Source organism: Typha latifolia, chromosome 1 (assembly GCF_019914945.1).
Source record: "Typha latifolia isolate L0001 chromosome 1, TyphaL0001v2, whole genome shotgun sequence".
NCBI classification, from domain to species: domain Eukaryota; kingdom Viridiplantae; phylum Streptophyta; class Magnoliopsida; order Poales; family Typhaceae; genus Typha; species Typha latifolia.
The window spans coordinates 23,055,611-23,073,271 of record NC_133086.1 but is presented as its reverse complement, the minus strand read 5'-3'; the positions used below and the strand labels follow the sequence as shown (position 1 = coordinate 23,073,271).

General features: G+C 39.4%; 3 protein-coding genes across 3 annotated transcripts; all 3 read right to left on the bottom strand.

The window, feature by feature from the left end:
* Window positions 1–492: 492 nt before the first annotated feature.
* Window positions 493–4,314, bottom strand: LOC140801918 (ras-related protein RABB1c-like). The gene is made up of 6 exons (XM_073157331.1): window positions 3,968–4,314; window positions 3,511–3,650; window positions 1,953–2,035; window positions 1,611–1,815; window positions 1,451–1,519; window positions 493–789 (listed from the first exon to the last, which is right to left on the bottom strand). The coding sequence occupies exons 1-6, from the start codon at window positions 4,011–4,013 to the stop codon at window positions 697–699; spliced, it is 636 nt and encodes a 211-aa protein (XP_073013432.1). The 5' UTR covers window positions 4,014–4,314; the 3' UTR covers window positions 493–696.
* A 119-nt stretch (window positions 4,315–4,433) lies between these two features.
* Window positions 4,434–10,160, bottom strand: LOC140801058 (subtilisin-like protease SBT5.3). Its single transcript, XM_073156091.1, has 11 exons — window positions 9,974–10,160; window positions 9,779–9,891; window positions 9,606–9,703; window positions 9,351–9,515; window positions 8,165–8,279; window positions 6,432–6,966; window positions 6,241–6,338; window positions 5,873–6,118; window positions 5,668–5,782; window positions 5,363–5,576; window positions 4,434–5,165 (listed from the first exon to the last, which is right to left on the bottom strand). Exons 1-11 carry the CDS (start codon window positions 10,061–10,063, stop codon window positions 4,615–4,617), a joined length of 2,340 nt encoding a protein of 779 aa, XP_073012192.1. The 5' UTR covers window positions 10,064–10,160; the 3' UTR covers window positions 4,434–4,614.
* Window positions 10,161–12,385: 2,225 nt separating this feature from the next.
* On the bottom strand, window positions 12,386–16,300 carry LOC140801772 (BTB/POZ domain-containing protein At1g55760). The gene is made up of 4 exons (XM_073157091.1): window positions 14,937–16,300; window positions 14,399–14,547; window positions 14,093–14,211; window positions 12,386–13,196 (listed from the first exon to the last, which is right to left on the bottom strand). Exons 1-4 carry the CDS (start codon window positions 15,053–15,055, stop codon window positions 12,594–12,596), a joined length of 990 nt encoding a protein of 329 aa, XP_073013192.1. The 5' UTR covers window positions 15,056–16,300; the 3' UTR covers window positions 12,386–12,593.
* Window positions 16,301–17,661: the final 1,361 nt, after the last annotated feature.

Here is a 17,661-nt window from a genome sequence, read left to right as displayed (position 1 = left end):
TTTTAACTGATCCACTTTACAACCAAACGTCTGGTCGGTCCGTCACAATGAGATATAACGACGAAACCTTGACTTCGAAGCAGTTGGTGAGTCTTTGCAACACTTGGACTCAAACCCCACATGAGCGCATGCTATGGATGCAAGTAAAGACTATAGTTGATTGTGATTTAATACTCCCAAGCCAATTGAGCAATCCCTCACTGAGCAACGATTAAAACATGACTCACTCGTTTGGAAGCAAAAACTCTTTGTACATCATTAAGTCCACAAATAAATCGACCAGTTCCTGTGCAAAGTTTTAGAACGAGACGTTTGTCATGCATTTTCTTTGGAGGAGGTTGCAAACCAATGCTCTTTTGCCTACATAGAATAACATGGAATCAACAACGATGTTATCTGGTTACTCCTAAAGTACTAATCTCTACCATAAAATAAATAAGCACATTCGATTCCCAACAAGATGGAACACTTCAATATAAAATATGCAACTGCTGAATAGTAATTAACAGGGGATTTCATTCGATGTCTGGGAAGATTATACAATATTTACCAAGCAAACTGCACATTTGATTGGTTCAGAGTACCACAGATGTTGAAGAAACAATTAATCACCACAAAGAAACTATTATCATTGGATAAGCCAGAAGTAATATATAAGGAATCTCATTCACAAAGTCGCAACTATTGGATTGAAGCTCAACTGCAACAGCCGCCAGCTTGGGATGATGAGCCATCCCTCCCTCCAGATGGGCCAGGTATTCCTCCATATCCAACTTTAATTCCATAAGACTGCAAAAGTCACAAAATAGCATTAATCTTAGTTTATTTAGTAGATATAAAGTGCTTAGTGATTATCATATGCCAATCATACAAGTACGGAATACAAGATGTCGTCAAACAGAAGTAAACTAGCAAGACAAAGTATTAGAAAATATTATCATCATGACAGGACAGTGGTATCAGAGACATGAAAGGTGCCTTCTACTGTAGCATTGTCATTGAGTGCTCCGACTTAGTCGTTCCTGGATGGACATATAAGAAGCACAATGTCCCATTTTACATGCTTTTCCTTTTATAGAGAACTTGCCAATATTTTTGTCATCAAAACTTCCCTAATCCCTCTTATGCATAGAGGTCAGGTTCCTAATGCAAGAGATGTGAAGTTCAAGCTACCAAAAGTGTTACTAGAGTAAGTAACACAAGCATTACAGGTAACAACATAATTACATGATCACTTGATCACAATATACAAACATTAAGATCAACTACATTAGCACCACTACAGTGACCACCAGTCTTCCATCAAGTGCCTAGGCACCATCTGGGCCTTGAACCACCAGTGGTTCTTGCATTTCTAAAACAAGGGGTTGTTGCTTACTGTGAAGCAATGATGTTCAAGTAGAAAACTGGAAGGAGTTTGATAATGTTTAAACATGGGAGTATAACTAACCTCATTGGAGACATCAAAGACCCCATCCTGGATCTTCCTATATATGGTTGCGGCAGTGCTAATAAATGCCTGCACAGATAGCCAATACCAGAATTATGATAATAAAATAAAATGAGAAGTTTGATTCCATTATCACACATATAGAACAAAATGCAGTCACCTCCTCCACATTCTGTGCAGTTTTTGCGGAGGCCTCCATAAAGATCAGACCATGCTCTTTCGCAAACTGCTCCCCTTCCTCAGTGCTGACTGCTCGCCGGTGAGCCAGATCACATTTGTTACCAATCAGCATTATGGTCATGTTAGCATTTGCATGTTGTCTTGCATCTTCCAACCAGCTTGCTAGGTGATTAAATGTCTCTCTCCTAACAGTAATTGAAAAGGAAAAGAAAAATGAACACCTCCAACAAAACATGCACTTAAAACAATTAGGCTTGGGCCATGGAGAGGTTACATTTCCAAGTTATATTTAAATCCAATACACCTGACAGAAACTCAGTACCTGGTGATATCATATACTAAAAGTGCACCAGCTGCCCCTCGGTAGTAAGACCTAGTAATAGATCTGAAGGATTCTTGGCCTGCCTGTTTCATTAAGGAAAACCTTGCATCAGTTGCATGTTTTGATACTTGATAGGAACACTCATTTATAGGTTCATAATATGCCAAGTAGAGAAAAAAAGTTGGAACTAATCCTTCCATGACAGGTCAAGAATAAATTAAGATAATCATCTTCAGTTTTGGTTATGAAACAACAGAAAGATGACACGTTCATCAAAATGTACATCATGCTGCAGCATGTAGTATTAAGCTCTTATGATTTAATTAAAATTCTTCATTCATATTAGTCTTTGAAATAGATAATAGCACAATATGGAATGCATTTTAAATTCTAATTTGTTGCATCTAATTCCAAAAATACATGTTCAATAAGTTTAGTTTTATACTAATAAGACTTAAGTGATTGATCAAGAAGAATATGAATTGGGAGAAGTGAAAATTAGCAAAAACATTATACATTAAGAATTAAAATCAGTATTTCATTACAAGAAATAGGACACAAAAGTGGAAGCTCCAATATCTCTCCTGTGCAACAATCATCTTCCATAAAACTGCCAATCCCCCCAATCCAGCGAAATCTATGGTAGCAGACTTGTGAGAAAATTCTTGGTCTCTAGGTTCTCGGTGTTTACTTGCTTTTAGAAATGCAAAACACCTCTTTCCAGCTTATTTATTTGCATCTACACAACCATTGCCTCTATCTTCTCTTGCTTCTGATTGCTACTCAGTTAGGCTGGTAGCCAAGTTCTTGATCTGAACCAACTGCCTGGGGTCCTTGGTTCACCTATGAATCTCTAGGCAACTAAATTCTTGGATCACTTGGGTGCTTCTCCTCAGCTAAAGCATATATCAAAGCTGCTCTTGATCTACTCTAATCATGCATTCTGCAATGTATATTATTCCTATTTATTGAAGTTCAACACTCAGTCCTGTATATGTTTGTGTGGTGACTCCACGATGTAGAAAATGACTAAGAATTCCATATAGCTACAAAATAGCTTATATGATCTACATACTGTTGTAAAAAAGTGAAATTAGCCCTTTGAGGTCTTTTACTCAAGAAAGACCCTGGAAGATCTTTATGAAGATTACCCCCAGCAAACACCTAGAACTAGAAGGCCGGAATCTGAGTTAGTTGGATTTTAAGGCTCTAGGAAATGAAACAGGATGTGGCTCAATATATTTCAATTCGAAATAGAACATTTCAGCAATCCTCATAAATTTGATCATAATTTTCTTACTCTTCTTATTCCTCTATTTGAAACTCATGTTTATCAAACTAACTATACATGAGAAAAAAAGGAACACATCTCACAAAGAGTTGAGCAAACTCGCAGGGAATTTATTTGTTGATTAGCAAGCAATATCAACTCTTCTTTTATGGAAGACAAAGGAATTAAAAAGAGCCATACTTTGGAATTATTAGCTGTTGCAGAGTAAGCAATAAATTTAAATGCAAACATCAATTCCAATAAAAGGTTAGGAACATGGAAACCAACCGTATCCCAAATCTGCAACTTGATGGGTTTGTTTTCAATTGTGATCATCCTAGCTCCGAATTCCACGCCAATAGTTAAGTCATGCACAGGCTGGAACCTCTTATCGGTGAATTGCAAAAGAAGACATGATTTTCCAACTCCTGACCAAAAAGAGTAGAAACCATCACGATCAAATAGAACAGACAACAAAACGCAGGATCACAACACTCAAACTTTCCAACAATAAAGGCATATTTTAATCCATCCCTACGGATTAAAAAAAAGATCCACTATACCAGACACAGATTGACAGATATATCACCAAAGACCTAACACCAAGAATAGAAGAGTAATCCCAAATTAATCAACCCAATTCACACCAATTTCAAAACGGATCAAACCATAAAATCGATTACAGGATAAAGCCCTAACGTTTCCGAAGGGATCAAAACAAGAAGCCGAGGAGAGGAAACAAAACCTGTATCCCCAATAATGATGTACTTGAAGAGATACGCGTACGACATCTTCTTCCGATCTTTTCAACGAAAAATCCAATCCAATAACCTCCCTTCCGATCGAAGAGAACGAGACAAGGAATTTTACAACGAAGAAGAAGAAGAGAAATCTGAAGAATCTAGGAGGAGGGCGAGTTGGGTTTTCCTTCTTCGAGAGAAGCGTAGACGCCTAAAAACCTCTCTTTTCTTTACTGGCGCTTCGCTGTCTCAACGCGCCGACCATAATTGAGAAAACCCACGAAGGAAGGCAAAGCCCATCGTCCAACTCGTCCGAGTCCAACTCGTCCGAGTTAGTGTTAGTTTAATCATTAAAAAAAAAAAAAAAACCTCCCTCAGTTTATTTCATTTTAACCGTCAATTTTTCTTCTTTACTTGTAAATTCCTCAAATTGTAAGGATTATTTCTGGATAGAAGGAAGATGAGACAACATTGTTTAGAAATTGGAACACTTAAGAATTACTTTGCCTTTTATTGCTTACAATTGAAGTGATCATCAATACATCTCTCTTCAACAAGTCAGACAAGATTTGCCATCACATTCATCTCTTATCCATCTCCACAACCTAATCCAAAATTTAAATGAGGAAGAAGCAAATGCCGTGGCACTATATCAAGGCTTATGCCCTATTGCTTTCACCACAATTGGACTCCTTACGTGGTGTTTCCCATCTGACCATGTCATCATACCAAAGACATAACCTCTGTTAGAATTCCTCTGCTTAGCCTTTAGGGTAATCCTAAACTTCTTCTCTTCACCCATTTTGTCAAATTTGAGGCTTGATGGCTCCACAGTCACAGATACACCTGTTGGCTGCTTCACACGAACTGTGTAAGTGCTTGGTATTCCAACATTTCTCACTGTTCTGGTGACACTAAGATCACCTGATAGATTAGGAACAGCTATAGAGGGGTAGTTAAAATCTTCAAGCTTTGGAGGTTTAGCTGGGCATTTGTAAGGTTCGATGCTGAAAGTTGCGATTTGGGTCGAGTTGTAGCCCAATGCACATAAGAAATTCAAGTAATCATCGGTGTTTAGATCGTAAATGAGACCGGGATCCATGGCGCGGTTAGGTTGGACGTGACCAGAGCCATAGCTGAATGGAGTTGCCTTCAGAAAGGATGAGTTGTTCATAGGCTCTTGTATGTTGTCTTGAATTCTAGCTGCATAAGAGGCAAGGTAATGAAGCTTTCTTAGATTACTGTATGCATGCTGATTGCTGAACTAGTGCTCAGAAAAACGAGATAGTGATGGTAATGAAACATGCTCAGATTACTCAACAACCAGATGTCACATTAATTATATGTATGCATGCTGATTGCCGAACTAGTCCTCAGAACAATGAGATATTGATGCTTACCACTAGTCATGATAGCTGACTTGATTGCTGAAGGACTCCATTCAGGGTGGAGAGCTTTGAGGAGGCCGGCAATGCCCGCGACATGAGGGCAAGACATGGAGGTACCAGACTCCGAGTTGAAGAGAACGCGGCGTTCATCGAAGGCGAGACCTGTAGGTCCTGATGCACCAGTATAGGCAGCAAGAATACTAACACCAGGTGCAGTGATATCAGGCTACGAAGAATGAGCAAGAAGTATCAGTGGGACTATTGGAGCAACTTGGAGTTTATGTAGAGTAATATAAGAGTTTAGTTTCATTGTGAACCTTGAGGATCTCAGGGTTGACGGTATTTGGCCCCTGAGAAGAGAAAGCAGCCATGAAAGGTGCTGGTTTCGTACCGATCTTTGTTTCTGGAATCGTGATATACCCAGATGCCGATCTGCACATACATTATTGATCCATTATCTAACTGGTTAAAATTTTGAGTCAATTGCTTTTTAATGAACTAATAGCTGTGGAAGGAACATACTTGGTGGAGTTGAGGTAGGAAAGAAGAGCAAGGCCATCTGAATAACTGATATGGGTTGCAGGAAGAACATGAGCGTCTGCAATGATCTCGTTTCCGGTGGCTTCGTCGTTGGCTAAGACCATCCCAAGGCCACCAGCCTGGTGAACAACCTCTCCCTTTGCCACCCTTGCATTCTTCCCACGAAGGCAAAAAACTATCTTTCCTTTCACCTTTGCAGGGTCTAGAGATCTCAAAAGACATAACTTTCTGCAAATTCAAATAGAAGAACGTGTAGAACTTTATGCTGATGATAATGGAAATTAAGATCCCATATATATATATATACGGCAACTACTATGGAACTAAATTTAACTGGAGTTCACTCTTACGCTTCATGCTCTGTTGTATTGGAAGCTTTAGCTTCTACAGAACTAATCATGGGATAGTACTTGTTCCCTGGAAGGCTCATGGGAGAAAGGCTTTGTCCCTAAAAATTCACAAAACAAAAACGATTATGACCAAAATAAAGGCCAACATTAGTGTGTGTGTGTGTGTGTGTGTATACCTAGTGAATACTAACCTTAATTTGCTTCTTATTACCAAGTGAAACATAAGCAGGAAACTCTCTATCAATTGTGCTAGCTCCAACTGTAACAATCCACGGTGCAGTGTTTGATACCGAGCCCGAATCGGGCCCGGAATTGCCAGCCGAACACACCACTATGATCCCATGCTTGACTGCATGAAACGACCCAATTGCTACCCCATCCTTAAAATAATCCGTCGGCCCTCCGCCGAGCGACACCGAGAGGACATGCACACCATCGTCGATGGCCGCATCAAAGGCTGCAAGTATGTCAGCGTCGAAGCACTCGCTGCCATTGACCGGTGGCCAGCACACCTTGTAAGCGGCGACACGGGCGTTAGGTGCACCGCCCTTCGCCGTGCCATTGCCATAGCCAAATAGGTTGGCACCCGGCACGAACCGGCCAGCGGCAGTGGAGAGCGTGTGGGTCCCATGGCCGTCGGTGTCTCGCGGCGTGCTCGACTCCGGGCTGGCCGAGCCGGCCAACGATTGATAGCCCTTGTTGAAGTACCTGATTCCGATCAGCTTCCTGCGCACAGCAGCATTTGGACCGTCAGATTCATCATGATCATTGGTGATGGATGGTCAGACAGACAGACAGACAGACAGACAGACAGTTGACACAATTCAGATGGCTCAACGGTCATTTGTAGAAACGGTTGGTCAACTTTAAAACGGTCTTCCCGGGAAACGCGTATTCCGTGAAATGCATCTTGAGGAACTTTTAGCGGTTGGTCGGGCTCCCGGCTCAGGATTCTCGGGAGTGGTCCTCTTCTTCGTAAGACTAAATAATTTGCCTTCTATATTTGTTTATTATTCCAACATAAAAAGATGGACTTGCAGAGTTGCACATAAACGTAACATTTTGAGAAAAATATATTCAAGTACCACTATTTTATTATCTATGTTTCAACCCTTTCGCACCCACACTGAGGACACTATATTTGTTGACTAAATCCAAATTAATCACAGCTAGGTGAGGACAGCATTATTGTAACATATAAGAAGAAAAACTCCAAAGTTTTTTGGAAAGAGGCAAAAAACAAGTAACGTAGAGTTGGTTGCTAGTCTGGCCAAGCATCTGCTGCCAATCCTAATAACCAACACGTTAGCAATCTTTTTTTTCTTTTTTTTTTTTTTTAAAAAAACGTTAGCAATCTGAAACGAAGCAGAAGAGGCTGTCCTTTTGCTATGATACAATCAGAGAAAAAGGAATGGGAGCAGATGGCCTGCAGCCTCGACTGCAGCAATTTCCTACACTCCACTCCTTTAGATTGTACATTAGAATTTACAATTGACGGTCTTTAGTGGGGTAAACGATAAAGTTGAAAAAAAGGTGAAACATAGAGTGAACGAAAAAAAAGAAGAGAGAGAGAGAGAGAGAGAGAGAGAGAGGCTTTTACTAAAGCGATCGACCCCACTAACTGAAAAAGAAAGAAATAGTGCTACGAAAGTCATGCTGGAAACTTATAGGAAGATAATGCCCATTTAAGCTTTATGTGTGTATAATGTTAGTCCTATCTAGGTGGCCGTTTAGTGCTTCAAACTCGAGTTCATCAAAGAAAGATAGGTGAAAAAGTTATCGGATTGCAGGAAAATGCTGGAGCTGAGGGTTTGCATCCAATGTGCTGCAATAAAGAGAGAGAGAGAGAGAGGGGGGGTGGTGGAGAAGGATATACTAAAGGGTGGTGTTGAGGAGGCCAGGGGAACAAAACGGACAGACAGACCTGTTGCAACGAACTTTGTTGTCAATGTCAGACTGGGTCTGACAGATTCCTCTCCAGTTCGACGGAACGGGGCCAATTCCTTCATCTCTGAAGCTTTCTGATTCCGGCCATACACCTGCAAAGAAGCCAGAGAGGAGGTGATAGAGATTTGACGATGGACAAATGGTGGAGGGGAGGCCTCCCAGCTGTTACCATGTGCAACAAGTGCCTTAGTCAATGGTACTTTTAGTCATCATTGAGACGTGATGAGTTGGACTTTTGTACGCCCGCACTCTGCCATATGCCATTCTGAGGTCAAACGTGACAGGAGACAACCCCTCATGGCTCTTCCATTCCATCTCTCCGACTTGGCTCAAAAGTTTGTTTGTGGAATAAAAATAACTTTATGCACGCTTTAATTCAATATATATATATATATATAAGAAGGTCACAACTGTAATCTAATAGTTTAGCGCAGCTTCTCATGTACCTTATATCAAGATATTTGTTTTAGAGAGTTAAAACTTTCTTTCCAGTTAAACTGATACTATTAGTATTTGAAACTGGATATGTTCAACATGTGCATCTTTAACCATTTGAAATAAGAAGGGTAACAGGAGGTCACCAAAGTAATCAAATGGTTGAGTCATATTAATCTACATGCATATGATTTATGTCCATTATGACTTGTTTCTTATAATGGATTGCTGGATTTTGTCTAACTAGATGTAAATAATGGCTAATCCTTTTGTTTATGGCCTATATTAACTTAGGAATTCATGATCAGTTTAAATGGGAAAAATATTATTTTACTGTTCAAAAACTCAAAAAGTGCCGCTTCTTACATGAGGTAAAAGAACAAGTGAAGCTACCAAGTCAAACAGATTTAAATGCCAACTTGTTGCTTGTATGGGTGTGAGACATGTTTCAGAATGCAACAGTATCTTCAAAACCACTTCAATGCAGCAGAGAGAGAGAGAGAGAGAGAGAGAGAGAGAGATAGAGAGGTTTTAAACACATATCATTATGGACAAAAAATGGCCGTTACTTTTGATGAGCATTTTTTAATGTCCAATAAAGGGGTCACCTAAAAGCTAAGAGGTTCTAACTGAACTACATGCTTCAAGATGTTAGATTAATAAGTGAGGAAGCGCATAGAATAATTGAAGCATAATAGAAAGGGAGTATCTTTGTGCATGATAGGTACCAGTATCAAGGTTTCCAATGATGACATCTTCTCCAAACTTTGCCTTCGTCCAAATGGAACTCCGTGGGATTCTGCCGCTCTTCTCCAGACCAAGGAAATCCCACGAACGGGTTGTGTGCAATTTGTGCCCTCTGTTTGGAAACACAGATATGACCCTTGGATTCTCTACAAAATGATCAAAGAGAGCCATGTCAAAGAAATAAGAAGCAAAGAAGAACAGGGACCCAAACAAATAAATGTACTAAAATTTCTCACTTGATATCTCCATTGCCTCCTCTTGTTCGAGGTTGGCTGCGAAGCCATTGATGTACTTGGTGTATGAGTAAAAGATCGCATCTTGGGCCTTCTCCTTGCTGCATTAGAGCTTGAAAATATTACCACAGAGAAGGAGAAGGAGGACTAAGTTGTGTGCTGGGAAATCTCTTTACCTTCCTAAGAACGAACCAAGAAACTCATAGTGGGAATCCACGACTCTCTCGTGGGAGGCCGAAGAGACCTCTTCCGAGCCATGAGAATGGCCTCCAAAGTAGACAACATAAGACTGCAGCATAAATGGACAGACCCACATGAGATTTGCGTTCTAATCGTAAGATAGCCATGAAAAAATCTTAGACTTCAGGTACCTTTTTGGAAGCCAAAGAGGGTCTCTGCAGTAGAATAAAGAGGAGAAAGAGCAAACAAAGGGAAATAAAGCTCTTCCTTTGAGAACCCATCACTCCTTTTGCTTAAATTTTTCTTTTTTATTGTTCTCTTCGGAAGGGTTACTGTGTTGGGGGGGTGGGGGTTCTCAGTTTATAAGGCCACGGCTGGAATAGATGACCCTTTTTGTAACAGAAAGTAGTGGGGGAGACTGGAAGCTTTCTGTTTCATAAAAGCCACTTTGCTAAAAAGAAATTTGTCAGAGATAAAATTTAATACGAGATAAGATTCATAGATTTGGTATCCAAGCAGTTGAAGTGTGAGCCGCTTCTTTCCTTTCTGGAAGAGTTGGCTAGACTTGGTGCTATGAAGGTGTACAAGGAAAACAAAGGTGAAGCTTTTATGACATAATAGCGAAAAGAATCATGTTAAATTCCAAAGTATTGGCTGATAAATAGAGAAATATGAAGTCTAAACTTGTTTCAATGAATTGGTAGTGCCAGGAAAAAGAACGTTGATGCTGTCTTTGGTGTTGGTCACTTTGAAAGTGCTCCCTATTGCGATCTTTAAAAAATATTCATTATTGGGCCAGAAAGTGGGCCGATCACCTCGACTAATGTGTGTTTCTAGTAGATATCTATCTTAAGATAACATTCAACTTGCATGAATCCAAATTATGGTCTTGTATGTTGATGTGTTTTCTTGTCAATTGCTATGTCACAGATCACATCATATAACTATTTGATTTAAAGGTTGTAGAAGAGAGCATAGTAGTGGATTTCTTTTAACCTTTCCAAGAACCATACGCTTCAATTAGGTGCTTAAACAGCATCAGATTGATTCAGAACTGAATAGAAAATGATAAAGAGTAGTTTACCTGGTATTCAAATTCATATTCTTAATGTAGGCCCAGATAGTTGGATGACAAAAAATAAGTGGACAGGTGCTTGTTGTTCATCAAAGAATAAGATTCCCGTTATTTTCTCTTTGCTTTAGATGGGATATATCATCTGAATAAGAAGACAAGTATGAGCTGTGCATTTGGCTATATTCTAAAGTAACAACAAATGGACATCAAAAAGCTTTTCGATAGTAATAATCATATAATCTCGGGATCATTTGTCAAATTTTAGTCTTTTTGGTTAAACATCGGGTATTGGTACAATGGTTGTGAATTTGGAAGAGAGATCCATTTGGGTAGAAATAGACTCTGTCACAGTTAGCTGCTAGCTTTGATTAGTTCTATAACCTCTGATACTTTTAAGCTATTACATTCTTCAAATGTTCTGTCGAGAGGTCAGTGGATGAAGAAACTTTCTAAAGACCGGATGGTGACACACTGGCTAATCTTAATCAGAGCTATCAGAACAAGTGTCATTTATTAGATCAAATGGGTAGGTGAGAAATGGTGATTCAATTTTAGCAAAAATTCTGGGGAAACTTCTGGAGGTGACACACCATCTTATTACAGTATTAAAAATGTAAACTGTCATCTTTTGTAATACTATGATATTAGCGTCTGAAAAATGTTTGGTTGGATATGCCTTTCTATCTATTTATCTTCATCACAAGATGCCGAATTTCTGAAAATTAGCAAGTGACAATGTTCTTTATTTGATCTGTGATATTTGATGATATGATGTAAGAAGCCTTTGCAGATGGCAATCCTGTTAAAGAATCACAAATTTCTCTGATATTTATAATGCATCAGCAGGATCATTAGATGTATATGTTTGTCAAAGTAGCTAGTTCAGAATTCAGCTGTTATCATTGTATCAACAAAAAAACTTCATTTTATGTATGCTGATAATATTGACTAGATGATGAAATCAGAAATCGCCGAATATTTCAACTTCTGTGTGATTGGTGATGTTTGCATGGAGATATTTTCCCCCTCTAATGTTTTGGATGCAAAAGATGTTGGCACTAAAAGGGATTAAAAAAAAGGAAAATCTGACAGTAATTTCAACAACTAGAGAGAAACTAGAGGCCTGCCTTGGTCACTATCTTGTCAATTTTAGTTGTCATGCGACATTTGTTAGGCCAGTGGGAAGGTTTGAAGATGTTTTTGATACATTTAGCAGAGGACATTGTCTTGTAATACCAAGGAGAGAGCATTATCTTCTACATTTGCCAAATAAGCTCCTCTATGGTGGCAGTAACTGATCGGGCAAGGGCAAAATTGAAAATATAATAAGTCTTTCTTTTCTTTTAACTAACAGTAGCACCTGCATATAGAACCCTTTTAAGCATTTTTGCAGCTCTTCTAACAATTCAGATATTAACTACAACAAAACAACCAAGCTTTTAATTCCAACACTTAAGTCAAATTTGATGATTAATAAATGAAACACGACATGCAAGATAAAAGAGAAAATATCAGAACAAAAGGATGATGCATGAAAAATAATGAGTTTTCATTATAAAATAGGGAATGGATAGTTTCCTTCAATCAAATTATACATATCCATCTTGAACTAATGTATGCACCCACTTCATAAGAACAAATCCTATACATCTGTTTGTCAATCTATTTACAGTGAAAACCCACACAATTATAACACAAATATTTATAAATATATATTACCTTTCCTAACAGGATATTTAGAAACCTTTCCAGGCTGCAAGAACCTCATGAAAGATTTCAGCTATGAGTTCCCTATCGGCGTTCTGAAGGAACACATTGAAGTCATCACGTATCTCATATATTTTTCCAAAGTTCACCAGGTATCTCATGCAGCTGCTCTTTAGCTTAGGCAGGCGATAGAGATATGCAGTCTGTAGTCTCTCGAGCACATTCTTTGTATCAATGTCATCTAAAAGGCTATCATGGCATGCCTCTTTTAGGTCACAGATGTCATACTTATCTGCAGCCCGGAGAAGGGCAAGCCGATGAGTGAGGAATTCATTGGCCTGGAAATTTCCATAAATGTAGTTGAGGAAGGCCTGGCAAGCATCAAAGGACATATCAGAGATATTCACTGTAGACAGTTCTTTCTCTTTGAGATTGTGGGAGAACATGCTACGGAAGACAGGAGATCTTGTAGCTAGAACAGCACGGTGGGCAGCAATGCTGCCGTCCATGGCATTGATTGTGATGTCAGTGTGGATACCCTCTGATAGCATTCGGCTCAGGCAAGATAAAGCAGTACAATTTGAGTACTTCTTAATGTGTTGACTGGTCCAGATGGAGGCTGGTTCTCCACCCTGTGTTACAGAACAAGAATTAAATGAGACAGTGCATTTCTAGCTTTCTTCTACCAGCTGTGCAACACTAATCAATTTTCCAGGTGATTAGTGGTGCGTTGCTTCATAGAAAAAAGAGCTCTGCTCTTGATTGATACCGAAAATGAAAAATGCAGTTATAGAACTGCTGGAGTACATTAGTGCATAGCAGGAAATGCACTAGGATTTTAATTTGAGGCAATCAATAACAAGTTAATCTACAATTCAGTAAAACTACATAGATGGTATAAAAGATGCCAAATTTATGCTAATACCAGATAGAATGAGAACCCCAACTACCAAATTTACAGGTTTATCGACCACTAAACATGTAGTGATCTGAAATATTGCAGCATTAAATCCAAATTTTGATGTAAAAATTATCTCTAGATCCTGATACTGATATAGTTTGTGGTGGAAGGGCATAGATTAACTGATAAATTGGAAGTTGCAACCAACTCTTGGAGCTTCTCTATTTGGTGCATTAATCAGGTTTAACTTGATTTAAGATCGAGAGTAACTTGATGTCTTCACTAACTAAATGCTGTTGATATCTTGTTCCTTTACTCACTTCTTCCTGCATTTTAAATATGTCTTCTCTTTTTCTCTTTTGACCTGCTCTCTGCAAACTTGAAGATGGCAGTTTGCAACATGGAGCAGTCAGAAACACTGAACACAATAACTGTAAAATTTTTATTCTTGGTAAAAAGTTCTGAGAAGAAACTAGAGAGACTTTGCCGTGTAATCCACATGTATGCAGAACTACTTTGGAAGCTTGGATTTCAGGTAAAATTATTATGACGAGAGAGAGAGAGAGAGAGAGAGAGAGAGCTCTGCTACACCAACCATGTAAAGAAGAACAAGTTAGAATTTCTTACAGTTGGTGGCAGAGTCTTTAGATCAAGAAACTCAACGTCAATTACAAGTCTGCCAGTAATAAGTGTATCAATTGCCCATACAAAATCGTCGTTGCTCTTTAGCTGCTTGTCACAAATTCCTGCACATACTATGGATTAGTTAGCATACCGCATCACAAGATCTTGCTATCCCAAAGTTTTGTCAAAGTCCATTTAAAGTAGTGAACATGTCAAGAAGAACAATACCAAACAAAAACCTCAAATATTGGAAAGTACATAAATAGAAGAAAGGACAAAGAAAAACAGAGTGCAGAAGAACACAGAGACCTGGATGGACTAGAGTTTTGCGAGTCGGAGAAGAGGAGGAGACGAGCTTGATGATGAAGGAGGCTATTGGGGGTTTATCTCTTGTCAAGTTTGAGACCTCTGGATAGAGCTTCACGTAGAGTTGTTTATTCCTCTCCACTGTTAGATGCCTTCACAAAAAACAAAAAAAAAAAAAAAAAAAAAACTTTTAGCTAATCCTTGTAGTTATTTTTTCAACAGTTTAGTTCAACACAAGGCAACTTCCTATGTGATTTCCTAAATCAAAGATGAAAAACATGTCTAGCTCTTGCAAGATCAAATCTTTACAACAAATCACATACTAATTCTGTAAGAAAATCACAAGCCCAACTCACAAGAAGGAGAATACTCAGAAGAAACTAGAAAGAATCCAGAACATAGTCAAGAAAGAATCTTTTTCTATTCATGTCGGAACTTCCAAAATCGGATCTTTTTTCGCTTCCCCAAAGAAAGACAGCACCTTGATGAAGATTTAATTAGAGCGAGTAAAAATTTCGCCAGTAAAAAAAGACATCTATACCAGTTCCAGAGACCCATCTTGAAGGGATCGGACTTGCGATAAGTGCAAGAGGAGAGCGCGTCGATCCTCCATTGTGCAAGGCGCGGTGTGGTCTCCACCCGGTAAGCCGACTCGCTCATCCCCGCCGCCGACGAAGACGCTGCTGCTGCGATGGCTGCAGTGACCTCATTGATGCAATCCAAGAGCCCCGATAACTCCCCCGGCTTTCCCAGGATTACTACCCCTTCTTCCTCCTCCTCTCCTCCTTTCGTACATCAATAACAAGCAAAAGAACAAGAACCTCAGTACTAGCTAGCGCTAGCCTCCAATGGAACTATGGAAGAGTGGCTCTCTTATATTGTTGGATTAGTTAACAAGGGAGACCAGCACGCAAACGCTATAGGGGATGAATTGCTTCTACGCCATGGAGGCTGAGACAGAGAAGTTGCACCCTTGGTTTTCTAAAACAAACTGGTAATAAAAGATAAAGAGAAAGATGGTTCTTTTATTGGCTTTCACTCCACTCCCAATGCTTGACAACTTTATAGTGTCGGAAGGACAAAACCGTCCATTTAGTTATATTTTCCATTGTGTTGCTCTCTTATTAGTCCAAGTGGCCTAAACATTATTAGCACACGATTACTAGAATGCCCCTCACCTGTCTTTCTTAGTTGAATGGAACTTGGAAGGTAGGATTAATGGGAGTTGTTTGATGTGGATTAAGGATTAGAAGGAGGGGGAACTCACTTTCAGGTCTGCCACCTGCCAGTGTGAGTCAGATACCCTCCGGGTTAAGGGGAATTGTAGTTGGAATGTTAGATATGATACAAAAACAAGGATTTCTGTCATGGTGTTTATACTTAAGAAGGTGACACTCTAACTAAAAAAGAGTACATTAAAGGGCTTCATTAAGATTTAAACGCTATTGATTTTCTAACCTTTTGGATTGGATGTAGTGGGCTCGAAGACTGGAAGTGGGAGTTAGAAAGTGGAAGTTCCTCCCCACTTTTCCGAACTGGAGATTACTTGGTGGCTGGCAATTCGATGCCACCGCAAGCCTCCGAATGAGTTGAACAAGAGAAATGAATTCATTAAAATTTTGCCAGAAAGAAGAGGAAATAGTGGGGTTTGATATTAAATTTATCTAATCATGTGGATGCAACAAACTAATTAAGACATTGGTTCCCTAATTCCACCACAAATATTTTCTATTTCTCCTTTTTAGAGAAAAAGACACCCCTGGCCCCCAAAATATCAGGACTCCGGATCCACTGGCCCTCCTAGAAGATTCAATGGATCCAATGAACATAATGGTAGTTTTGTCATCTCATTTGTAATTAGTAGGCTAGTCTTCTAGGATGTAGTATAGAAGTGGGTAACAGGATGCTATCTTGGGGCCATTCATAACATGATAAGAAAAGAAAAATACATTATTTAAACAACTAAATTATACATCATGCATCCTCCCTTGTATTATTCTTTGTAGATCCCATTAGGACAAGAAAAGTATCTGTAGGATTCCACGTGGGCCCATCCCATCCCAAATAGAATCTGTAAGCATTTCACAAGCACAAGCAATCGATTATCCCACCTATCCCACCAACAAAAATCCATATTAAAGAAGATGGGCCCCAGTCCTATGTGCTAGTCTTCGATGTGGGATCCCATAGTACGCAAGATAAGTATCAAGTGCATCATATTATATTACTCTATATTTATATAGGAAGGATATTTTTTAATAAATTATGAGGTCAGAGATTAAACTAATATTTCTAAGAAATAATCATGAGTTAATAATACCCAGATGAAAAGCATTTGAATCTTGATGGTTTTAGCCCAGACCGAATAAATACGGGTCATCCCTTCTCTCACGTCACCTTCTCCCAGTGGCCGTGAGAGAGAGTGGACCAAGGGCTTATTTTGGTTGTTTCCATAGGTTCTTGGCTACAATTGAATGATGAATCGATCCCTTCCTTGGGTGCTTATTTCTCTTTAATCATTGTTGGGTGTTTTTTAATAACATTATAAAACGTAGTTGGGAAAATGATAGGGTGATGTAATTAATGCAATCACCTGATCAGCAAGTCAAGTTGCCTGCCTTCATTGGCTTCCTCGATCAGCTCCTGAAGCTTTGTCATGACAAGTGGGTGCTGTTAGGCTCTTAGATTGGGATTGATATTAACGTTGGAGAGGTGAGCATGACCCATTGCTAGTTATTTGTGCTCGCATCTCGATGCAAATACGAACGTTGTACTAGTCCGAGTAGAATACATAGTCGCCTACTTTCTGCGTATGAGCTACGCCGTTTCAAATCTCCAACGGTCGTATCCCTCGACTTTATATAGCAGGCGAGAGGCCAGTGAGAGCATTTTCGCGCGGAGAGAGAGAGAGAGAGAGAGAGAGAGAGAGAGAGAGAGAGAGAGAGAGAGAGAGAGAGAGCAAAGTGAGGGTTTCGGAGATCGGGATGAAGAAAAGGATTCTTGATCGCCCAACGCGATCCGAGAGGGTAGCGCGCTGGTGAGTTCGACCTAATTTTTTATCCGAGGAGCAGTTCTTGATGTTAAGGTAGCAATCCTACTCCTTTGTTTGCTGTTTTTGGCATCAATTGTACTAGGGTTTCTTAGGTTACGTCTATCTTGGTTTCTTGATTGAACCCGAAGGACGTTTTCTTGTTTTAATCTTGATTGGTCGTCCTCTCTTCTTGCTACGGCGTATGATCTTTCTTATAATGATGTTCTCTTTCTTT